Raw genomic sequence first — 12,317 nt, forward strand, 5'->3', positions numbered from 1 at the left:
CGCAGGTTAGCGCGGAGAGAGCCGTGTGGCGGAGCGGTAAAGCCAGCCTCAGAGCGCGTTAGGGGCAGACATCCAGCTCTCCACACCGCGCTACGGTCAACCGCAAGGCCACGCTGCGGTTTGATCAGCGCGCCATGAAAGGGAATATGAGTTTGAAAATGATTTCCGAGCAGCGGGGAACCCAACCCCCGGCGCAGAAGTACAGACCGTTAACGTCACCCAGAAGAATCAGGCTTATTTGGAAATGATGGAAAAAGTCTAATTCGCGCTGTCGAGCCCTGCAGAGGCATGTGAAATGCACCTGCTCTGATCTGTGAGCCATTAGGGTCAGGTGCCGGGCCACCACAAGGTTATACTGCATGTCTGTATGAAACGTTGATATGTTGAAGAGGCCTTAGATCATATTCCGCTGCGATATTTCAGACAGAAAAAATGAATGGTGAATTCTGTCTTTGCCCATGCACACTAACACTTTCCAGCATTGAAAAAGTAACTGTCGAGATCTTTGATCTAATTATTCATTATTCACCACAAATCTCAAGTAAAGATATTACACTTAATTGAAAATATCAAATTACGCCTTTTCACAATGATAATGTTAATTAAGTTATTATACTTAATTGAAAATATCAATTACACCTTTTGACTTGACTATGTAAATGAAGTTGTTATACTTAATTTCATATTAATAATATGAATTGATTAATATCGAATACAAGGTAATGTGTGAAAAGAGTGCTACTGAAATTCAACTGACTCATTAAATACACCACTGAGAGTTCTAATTAAACATTATTAACAATTGCTTTATGCGTCTTTCCCAATTGTGAATACCCAATCTCAATTAACAGAGCTGGTAACAAACCACAGTAAGCCATATCCTAACTACTGTGTACTCAAACTACATACTGTCTACGAAACATACTGCCTGCTGTGTAGTATGTATTTTTTTAACACGCGATTGGCAGGATGTGAAGAATATCATCTGTACTTGTTTGCAACTGGTACTACTGTATGGACCTCCCGGACAGTTCTGTGGGACCCCTTCAAAAGTATGAATTAAAGTACTTCCTAAAAAGTGTGTTTATGGACCAGTGAAACACCTGAAATAACTACAGTATATCAACCAGGGATTTTAAGTACACTACATTTAGAAATATTACACAGAAACATTCACCTACATAGAGTAACAGCCTTCTCTTCCAGTGCATTTAATTAATAGACTCAATAGTACACTTAGAAAAAAGGGTCCTGAAATGGTCCTTTGGCTTGATTCCATAGAGGAACCCTTTTTAGTTCTTTATGGAACCATCTATGTCATAGGTATGAAGTGTGAAAGGTCTTATACAAAGAACCATTTTGCCTGAGAGAACCCTAGAAAGGGTTCTTCTATGGAACCACAGGGAGACTCTCTGTGGGAGAGTGTAGGCAGGTAAGCTGGTTCAGACACAGTCTGAGGTTAATGTGAGGTTCAACCAGCCGGAGCCTGATTGGCCACCGTGGGTCACTGGAGAGTCATGAGTCACAGCTGTCCTGGCCCAATCAAACAGTCCTATCCCTGGGTGAAGCTGGAGCCAATCATGCCACGCCTTGCGAGGCTACTGGCCTCCGTGATTGGTCCAGACTCAATTTCAGACCACACCCAGAACAATGGACATAAATACTCTTACAAAGTACATATGTCCCCTATTGGACATGGACATTTTACGATGTGATGTCCAGACAGTACCGCAGCAGCGTGTGCCACCCTCCAGTCCAGCACTGATTTTGTTTGGCTACATTCCTGTTCATTCATATTATCAGCCATCAAATAGCATCATTCGATAACACACTCATACATGGTTATCAAAGTATCTCTCTAAAGAAATCTGGAAAATGAAACAAAAATGTATTATCATCACCAATAAAACAATCAACTAAGAAATACCTGCATAACTAACTGCCTGGAATGTCTGAATAGGCAAAATTTTATGTGTATTCAGAGTTTCTCCCAGGAAAATAAAACGTATAAATATTTTTTTAATGTTTTTTCTTTCCAAAACAGGCAGCTAATACCCATGGCAGTGGAAAAGTGGCAGTCGCTAAACTTGTGACGATTCTTACATTCCAAAAAACAGACTTTGATATATGTGGAATGAGCACTATATTCAGTTCAGAAAGCGTGAAGACGTGTCCTCTGTTATGTAATGGAAATATGTAACTAAATCTATCGGTGTCATTAAAACAACGACATTCACGACGCTGTGCGACCGGGCGGGTAATGAGCGAGCCGTTTCCGCGGGAACGAGAGGGAGCTCTGAGCATGCACACGGAGTTATTCCAGCGATGCGCAACTTCCCAAAACTAACGTGGAGAGTGCGAGCGCGATCTCAGCCCTGAGCGGAGCAAAGCCCCTCCGGGCCGGGGGAAGTTCTCCGGAGGGCGGTCGGGAGATCACACGTCTGAGCCACTCCACCCCGAAAGCCGTCAGAAGGACATTAGCGCACAGTTCAGGACAAGGCAGGCCACAGCTCCTCGGCCGACAACACCAGCATAGGGGAGCACACTTTCCGCAATGCCAAAAAAACATTATTTTTATTCATATTTAATAGAATGTTTGAGTGTCTGGGTGGGTTCCTGTAACCGTGAAGAATGGATTCAAAAAATAAAAAATAAAGGAAATAAAATCAACACAGACCAGTGACACAAACAACCATAACCAATTATCTCAGAGAAACCTGTGTAGAACCGCCAGAGGATTGCAAGGTAAGACTTTATGCTGCAATATTGGAGACAAAGCCATTGTATTTTTTGGGCAACAATCTGCATTATACAAAGGATACAGTGACCATGCAGGCTCAGTGTTAATTCAAACCTAAGTCTGAATTTATATGAATTCCTTCCCTATGGGAGTTAATCTACTCTATCACAGTTGATCAAATACACAGCAAGGAGGTCCTGGGTTCGAATCCCCGTCGGCCGGGGCCTCTCTGTGCGGAGTTTGCATGTTCTCCCTGTGTCTGCGTGGGTTTCCTCCGGGTACTCCGGTTTCCTCCCACAGTCCAAAGACATGCATGTTAGGCTGATTGGAGAGTCTAAATTGCCCGTAGGTATGAGTGTGTGAGTGAATGGTGTGTGTGCCCTGCGATGGACTGGCGACCTGTCCAGGGTGTATTCCTGCCTTTCGCCCAATGTATGCTGGGATAGGCTCCAGCCCCCCTGCGACCCTGATCAGGATAAGCGGGTTCAGATAATGGATGGATGGATGGATGGTTGGGTCTGTGGGTTCACATACAGTAGCTTCATCAAAGCACCCAGCTCAACACCTGGAATGCAGGTAATGCTAATTAATTACTGAAAAGATTTTAATGTGATAACGCAGCATGCTGATTAATGCCTGTCTTTGTCCCACAGGTAATGTAGCAAAACAGAATGAAACCGGTAATCTTGACCTGATAATGAAACAAACCTGTATTCACAGTATGAATAACAGCTAATAATCCAGACATGCAAATAAGATGAGATATATTAGATACTACATTACATATTATTATCACCTAGTTAGATAAGCTGTGGAAAAAGAGCATGAAAAGTGCGTGCGTGTGTGCGTGTGCGTGTGCATGTGCGTGCATCACAGTGTAAAGTACTCCTTCAGTATTTACATGTACACAAAGGAAGGAGACAGTAACGAAACAGCAGAACAGATTTTGGCTGTAAAACACCTCTCCTGGCCAGCTCCACTGAACACAGTCATCCGTATCTCTCTAAAATAACTTTGTGTTTCACAGCTTGTTGTGTAAATGTTTATTTCCTTCTCATTTCATTTCTCAATTTCCATTTCCCCCAAAAAAGTTTTTTAAACAACTTACACATTTTTTCAACTGTAAATTTGTCTCTCTCCACCACCCTCAATCTCTCCCTCTTTCCCTCTCTGCCTCTGCCTCTCTCTCTCCTTCTCCCCCTCTCCCCCCCTCTCTCTCTCTCTCTCTCTCTCTCCCTCCATACCTCAGCCTCTCAGTGAGGACTCTGGGTTCTTAGACAGCAGCTGAATGACAGATTTTGCGAGCGAGCCCAGCTCCCATCTGCATGGAGCGCAGATAAAAACACTCACTCCTGTCCTCTCGGGGTCCCCTGGCTCAACTCACTCAAAATGGCCGACTGGGGAGGACCACAGCAGCGGGCCCAGTCGAGCATACTTAAGACACGGCTTTAATAATCACGAGCCACGCTGGTGACTATCACACAAAAAGCCCGGCTTCAACGACGAAACTGCACTGCTGCCAGAGTACTGCCAGTGTGGCCAACCGTCACATTAATGTAATATTCTGTGCGTCGCTAAATGAGTACGGGCAGTGAGCAATCGCAGGCGTTGCGTCTTTTGGAACTCTCGCCCTCAGTACTTCACTTTCCCGAGTGCGTCTGAAGACAGAGTCTAGAAGCTGGTCTGGAAAGGACATCTATTTAACAGGGCAATGTGCTAATGGGGAGTACAATATGGCTGATTAAATACACTCCATAGTCTACTGGCCTGAAGCTCTTTCTCTGTTGGCTGAGAGATATGATTTGGGTTTATTGCAATATGGTAGATGGTTTAAGGGACATTACCAAAGCCAAATTCATTCACAAAACAGAAAATATGTAACTTCCTGAATGGCTAAGCAAGTATTGAAATGAATGGGGGTTGGGTGGGGGGTAATATTCAAAGATTATTACAAATGTATTCAAATGAAGCTTTTGGCATTCAAAACGGTTTTGGAAGTTATTGTTTAAACTTTTGGAGAGCGAATGCTTTACCTCTTGCATTGTTTACTCCATTCTACCCCTCCAGCACAGTAAAATTGGAAGATATTAACCACGCAATACCCTGAGCTTATTCTAAACCGCGAGGGCCGGATCCTTAGCCAAGAAAGACCGCTCCGCAGAACAAAACAACAACGCTATTTTAATTCATATTTAAATAACTAAAGAAAAACAATTAAGAAGCATCCACAATGCATGTGTTTTTAAAGCTGTACACAGTCTTACGGTCTCAGCCTAGTCACATTAAAGGGAAGTAAATTGAAAATGAAGGCAAATTTCAACTTTTTCTCAATTCATTTATTTTGTTGATGGTCACACATGTAACCTAAAGTAGCCTATGCTTAGCCACTAGCCCTTAGCGCATGCAGCAATGTGAGGTTAAGGGCTTTGCTCATGGTCCTTCAAAGGGGCTTGAACCACCAAGCTGCCGGGGCCCAGTCATGTACCTCAGCCACTAGGCTACAGGCTGACCTAATTTTACAGTGCTTTTAATGTGATGTGGCATTTTCTCTCTAAATTGAGTCACAATATAAAGACAGAGCTTGTCTATTTTAATTAGAGCAAATAAAGCCATATATTGTTTTGTGACAGGAAAGAGTATATCTCAATTTACACATCTCAAATGAACAACAAACCCATGGTGAGGAGACGAGAGCAAACGCAGCTCCTCCGACAGTGCCGCTATATCGGGAGCGCGGAGAAACACGCTCGCATGTTTTTATGATTGACACATCGGAAAAAGAAAGCAGAACTACTTAACAATCTGTGCCTTTAACAAACGGTCTCTCATTACCGTTTCACAATTTAATAATTGCTATCTAATGACAGCATATTATGATCTAAAGTGCACCATATACGCAATTAAACTGCATTAGTGCAATTATCTTTACGATGCCACCTATTGCACTAATTGCGTAAACACAGTATTATGCATATGTCACAATGCGCTACACCGGATCTTAATGGAGTCCACTGTGTAGGGAGTGAAGATTCCTGCAGAAGGACTCCTGCCATAGGAACATTATTATGATATGATATTATGACATTATGAGAAACCACTGTGCTGAGACAGTGAGGGCAGTGGTAAGTGAGTGGTAAAGTGTGGTAAGTGACTCTGCTGTACTTCCCCTTACAGAAGTCCCCACACTGCCGGCAGTGGCTGTGGCTGTGGCTAGGGTTCTGCACAAACGCAGCGGCTGTGTCTCAGTGACATTTAAGGGCAATGTGGGAAGTTCACCCTCGGTCACTCAGAACTCTAGGTGAGTATCACGCGGCAGAATACACACACTTTACTTGAATATCTGTCATAACATTTACCCATAAAAGCAGGCCAGTCATACATCATTTGACATTCATTAATGGCATTTTGGCAGATGCTCTTGTCCACGCTTTGACATCAACTGACATCGTCCGTTATGCCATCTTGTGACAGCTGTTATGTCATGTGTATGACAGTGTTGTGTCAGCCAATGGTGAGTTTTCATGAACACACTGTCATTCACAGGATGATGAGTTTTCACCATGTACAGTATAAGGGTACTGTTCGACCTGTTTGTCCTGTATTTCAGATGTAAGTTCCGTCCTACGAAGAGTAATGTCACCGCGCATGCTAAAAACACACAAACTGCCCAAGCTTTTCAGCAGCATCCCAGGGAAATGATTACCCAGTTACCACATGATGGCATATTCCATTTCAGGAAAATTCATTTGAGGGAATTTGCACCTGAGTTCCACGTAAACTGTATACGTATTTATTGTTTACACTTGGTGTCCTATTTGTACACGCAGTGTAATAGGAACAGATTAAATTTGCTGGTTTCCTATGCAAGCTATTAATTGGTTACATGAGGAGCACTGACGGCACCTTTTAATCTTAAGAAATACCCATGTACACCAGAAACAGATTTGCACTGTGATTGATGGCAGAGTGATGTAATGCATTAAAGCACGGTTAACGGCTGTGATTTATTAATAGCTCATAAGAGACCGTTTCAATTTTTCATCCCAGTGTTATTTTTTTAGCCTTCAAACTAGAGTGCGACTCACTTCCTGGACCCTTCAAGATGTGACATTACAAATACATATGCCATTAGAGTGTTCTTAACTGAGCATTCTAATGCTGATGTCACAATCACTGTTGGTAATTGAGAGCGATGGAGTTCTAGAACACTGACTTTTCCATTAAATTCTGCTAAAATTGATTTGATGGCCCCTGGTGCTTTGAGATCCTTTGCACACAAACTCAGATATGATGGAGTTGGGGTATCTGGAATGGGATCCATGCTACTCTATCAATGTAGGGCAGTTCATAATCAGCAAATAAACACGTACAAATGCAGTTACACTCATACAAGACACACATGCCAGAGCCACTGAAAATAAAAAATAATATAATAATCTGGTCCAATAAACACACTGACATGGGTACAATCAAACAACCACACCCTCACACACACGCATTAACTCTCCCTATCTCTCTATCTGAGACATTTCCCCTCGTTAATGAAGCACTTCCTCCTCGTGGCCCAGACCCCTCCCTAGCTGTACCACAGGGTCAAAGGTCAAGGTTTGACACATATGCCCTTCCGCCTTTGGGTGGATAAAGAAGTCATTGGGAGCCTCAAAAGGGGTCTTTCTGTAACACGACCAATCAGATGGCCAGAGTGCAGTGGGTTCACAGGCCCACCCTGCCTTTCCAGCGCGGGAACGACTGCTCAGGAAACACGGGTCAGATCCTCTACTTAACGTTTCAACACATCTGTGAGAGACGGCCAATTACAGTCTGTTATTCAGGCTGTGAGGTCACCAACCCAGAGCTGCTATCTAACACTGTCCCTGTCGCCCAGAGAGAGAGAGAGAGAGAGAGAGAGAGAGAGAGCGAGCAAGCGAGGGAGAGGGAGAGGGAGAGAGAGGGAGAGAGAGGGAGGAAGAGAGCACATCCCTGTGTCTAAGCAACCACATAGGGTGATGATAAAACCTCCACTTCTCCACACGCGTGTTCTGGATACAGTTTGACATGCGTGTTCTGGATATAGTCTGACACGTCTGCAGCTCCACGCCGTGCTTCCTGCCACTCTGACAGGTACCGGCGCTGAGGTTTGTCACGACAGCGGCGTCTGTCAATAAGGCGCAGGAACCTGAGGATCACACGTCCCGCTGATCACAGGCCACACCCCGAGCCCTCCTGGCCCACACACTACAGCACCTGGGCTTTTTAGGGTCAGATAGGACATCAGCATTTCCTCTTTTTTCCACAGCAAAACGAGAGTAATGCAAAGAAACCATTTGGTCAAACTACTCTCCATCTTTCTTTTTGGATACGTATGCATAGCTGGCAACACCTCAACATTCTTCCACTATGCATCGTTTTTAAGTTACTGTATCGACTTTAGGTCTCGTTTCCACGTTTAGGTAAGGCTCGTACCCTTGGCAGGGATAATTTGTGTGAAACATAGCACAAACAAGCAAACAAGAACAACAACATCACAACCAGGAAGAAAGGAAACACAGACGATCATGTAAAAGTGGTTTTGGCTGAATTATCTGAACTGGCCTTCATCTTACAGAAATAACAGTGCAGGAGTGTAGCTCGATGTGCGGTCTCCCGCCACGAGATAACAATGTGTAACTGTGTAAACCAGAGCTTTAGGGCACATTCCCTCGTCTTCTCTTAATAAAAGCACAAATCAAAAGAAAAACGCATCTCAGGGCATTCCTTTCTTCTACCCGGCATGGGGTAATGTGTCAGCAGTCAAAAACGTGCATTACGAGACACATACAACCGCTAAAACTTGTATTTATGTCAACATAAACATATTATTATGCGATTTATAGGAAATGTAATGATGCAATTCTAAAAACAGGAAGCAACTGATCTTATATTTAGCACTGGGGCAATCAAGCCCCACTCAGAGGCTATAACTGATGTGTTCCTGTTTTTAGATTCATACACTGTATACAAACCATGCAGATAATTTCACAGCATTATTTTTCTCTGCATTTCATCAAGATTGCATGAATCACCCGTAAGTCTGTGCTAAGCCCGTGAATGTGAGCTTTGCAAACTGAAGCCAGATTCATTGATTCGTTTCATCTCAAATCCTGTACACACGCATCTACAAAAACGCACCCCAGTCCAGCCACAGCTTTCCGTACCTGGAGCCAATCACCCCACCAGCAGTAATCCTCACAGAGGATACGGCTAATCAGTCCCATAAGCAAGGCTAGTTCTCGGGCATTGTTCATATGTTCAGCGTTAACCTAAAATGCAGTCTGTCTTTGCTGTTGTTTTGCATAGTATTATGTGTTTCAGTTGAAGATTAATTTCCTTAGATGGCGAAAACATACTTATCCAAATCCAAGTGAGCTAATATTTAAATGAAAATATCCTTGGGCCCTCTGTTGCTGTACATTGTATCTCCATCAAGCACTGTTTATCCACCTTGGTGCTGTATCCACTGTATCACGCTGTGCTTCTAGTCTGACATCACATACTTACTGACTTGGCCTATATTTAACCATGTGAACTAGACGTGATGTTCATGGCCATCGACAATTGATACTTTATGTGAATTGTAGCTTATCTGACCTGTGTTCTGTAGCTATGACTTGTAGCTTATCTGACCTGTGTTCTGTAGCTATGACTTGTAGCTTATCTGACCTGTGTTCTGTAGTTGTGAATTGTAGCTTATCTGACCTGTGTTCTGTAGTTGTGAATTGTAGCTTATCTGACCTGTGTTCTGTAGTTGTGAGTAGTAGCTTATCTGACCTGTGTTCTGTAGTTGTGAATAGTAGCTTATCTGACCTGTGTTCTGTAGCTATGACTTGTAGCTTATCTGACCACTGTTCTGTAGTTGTGAATAGTAGCTTATCTGACCAGTGTTCTGTAGTTGTGACTTGTAGCTTATCTGACCTGTGTTCTGTAGTTGTGACTTGTGTTCCAATGACCTTCCATATTCACTCATCATATGTTGCTTTGGATTAAAGTGTCTGCCAAATAGATGTAATGGAATGTAAAATATAGGGTCGATTCACAGACTTGCTTTATGAGAAGTGGTTTTATTTTAACTTAATGTAAACCTGTTCACTGAACTTGTGAGCAAAATGCAGGCTTGTTTACAGTAAAACTGTTGTTTTTCATTTTATTTAGGCGTATGTAACTGGTGTATGTTTTATATCATGTTTGTGAAATGTATGCATGTATTATATCTAATTTTGCAAACAAACATTAGTTAATAAGCCCAGTGGGACCAGATGAACAGCTTCTGACTCTGAAGAGGTGGCCTGTAGCGTAGTGGTTAAGGTAAAAGACTGGGACACACAAGGTCGGAGGTTCTAATCCCGGTGTAGCCAAAATAAGATCAGCACAGCCCTTGGGCCCTTGAGCAAGGCCCTTAACCCTGCATTGCTCCAGAGGAGGATTGTCTCCTGGTTAGTCTAATCAACTGTACGTCGCTCTGGATAAGAGCGTCTGCCAAATGCCAATAATGTAATGTAATGTAATGTAAAAGATCATAAGTTCACAACAGGGCTGGTGTTCTATCAAGTGCTAAAGCCTTCACAAACATAGAAATGTGCTCACATGCTAACAGGCTAATATGTTATCAGATGCACACACCTATTATCAGTGCTTCTCAAACACTTCAGGGTGTAAAAGCACATGCGTGTATCTGCCTTGTGTCTCGTATTAGCCTGAATGTGGGTCTGAGCCATGTGTGGCGAGACGAAGGAATTATAAATTAAATTAATCGTCTCAAAGTCATCTTTGCAAAGTTTCACACATTTCACATTCAACAGCAGTGTTGCATATGCCGCAAGAACGGGTTCGCAGATACGGGCTTCAAAAACATTTACGCTGACTCACTAACACCCTTCAGTGTTTCAGAACACAGTATGTCACATAATCCCAACATATGATTTTAGTTCTTTGATAAACAAGTTAAACTGAAATAAATAAAATGGCACACAAAGTAAGCGTTCGTTAATCGGACATGCCCAGGGGAATGATGTCACATGACGAGGGAGAGGTATTTAAGGTATGGGTGAGTAACCTGGGAGAGGCAGACCTTGGCCTAGACCACACAGAGGACACATCCAAAAGCAGGTATTAAAAAAAGTGAAATAATAATAAAAAAATAACTTGACAATGCATGCCATGCTGGAATGTGCATTCACATTCAAACGACAAAAAAACAAATGAATAAATAACTGAAAACAAGCATTACTTTGGTCTAGGCCCAAATGCAAACGATCCCATCATTTACACACAAGCACAAACACAAAATGGCCGCTCATATTCTGCAAGCATGGATGCGGATTCACACCAGTCCGCCATGCCACAACGGAGGCTGGAGATGGGGAAGAGGATAAGAGCACTGTACCTGGACATACACCCGGCAGAAACGCTCCCTTTTCTGCAGCTGCAAACCCAAAACAGTCCATTAGCACAGGCAGAGTACAGCACACACCCTGAATCAACATTGGCCGATTAACACAGGTAGAGTACAGCACACACCCTGAATCAACATCGCCGATTGGCACAGGTAGAGTACAGCACACACCCTGAATCAACATCGCCCGATTAGCACAGGTAGAGTACAGCACACAACCTGAATCAACATTCCCCCGTTGGTACAGGTAGAGTACAGCACACATCCTTAATCACACACCGACAGCACACACCCAGGTAGAGTACACCACACATCCTTAATCACACATCGACAGCACACACCCAGGTAGAGTACAGCACACATCCTTAATCACACACCGACAGCACACACCCAGGTAGAGTACAGCACACAACCTCAATCAACAGCGTCACAATGAAAGCAGTGCTGCACATTGAGTATTCCCTGTTTCACAGAACATAAAAACAATCAAAAGGAGATTAACTGGTGCAGAAATGGCGCAGGCTGGGTGCAGACAGTTCACTATCTGAGCTGCGCAGACATTACATCACCAGAGGATATTACACACAGCTGCGCAGGCAGACTGCAGGCACCTGATTGGACAGAGGAGTAACCAATCAGCAATGAGATGCTAATGCTCCGACTGATGAAAACTCCCCCTAAAAGGTCCCGTTATGAGGTCACCTCTAAGCCCTGTCCTTTAAAACACCTGTCTCAGCATATTTTTCAATATTAATTTACCTAGAAAAGTTTAATCATTAAAGCATGTGTTTGTCATAGAAGGTGTTTTTGGCCGTATGAAGTGTCTTGTTTTGCTTTCACAGATCGCTTTCGAGCGCTGACAATTCCTGGCTTTCTAATATGTGTCACCATCTTTTCATGCGAGCACTTGCTTCAAAACACAGCTCTGCTACATTGGCTGTGGTCCCATACGCACTTCCGATGATTCTGATCATGAAATATGCACAGATCTGGCTGTTTGGCATCTAAAGCCAGGCTTTGTTTCAAAGCGCGGCATATTAAGCATGTAATCAAAGGAATATTTAATTCAGATGGATCTTAGCAGAATGCATGGAAATGACAGAACTGATAGGTGCACACTTGATTACTAAGCTTTGTTGCCAAAATAAA

The 12,317-nt window shown here is 43.2% G+C and overlaps 1 protein-coding gene across 1 annotated transcript in view; it reads right to left on the reverse strand.

Moving 5' to 3' along the window:
• Nucleotides 1-12,317, reverse strand: part of LOC133134670 (adhesion G protein-coupled receptor L3-like) — a 177,167-nt gene that overhangs the window by 63,035 nt on the left and 101,815 nt on the right. The window contains exon 9 of the mRNA XM_061250937.1: nucleotides 11,160-11,198. Coding sequence (XP_061106921.1) covers nucleotides 11,160-11,198 — 39 coding nt within the window. The remainder of the gene's footprint in view (nucleotides 1-11,159; nucleotides 11,199-12,317) is intronic.

Source organism: Conger conger, chromosome 8 (genome assembly GCF_963514075.1).
Source record: "Conger conger chromosome 8, fConCon1.1, whole genome shotgun sequence".
NCBI classification, from domain to species: domain Eukaryota; kingdom Metazoa; phylum Chordata; class Actinopteri; order Anguilliformes; family Congridae; genus Conger; species Conger conger.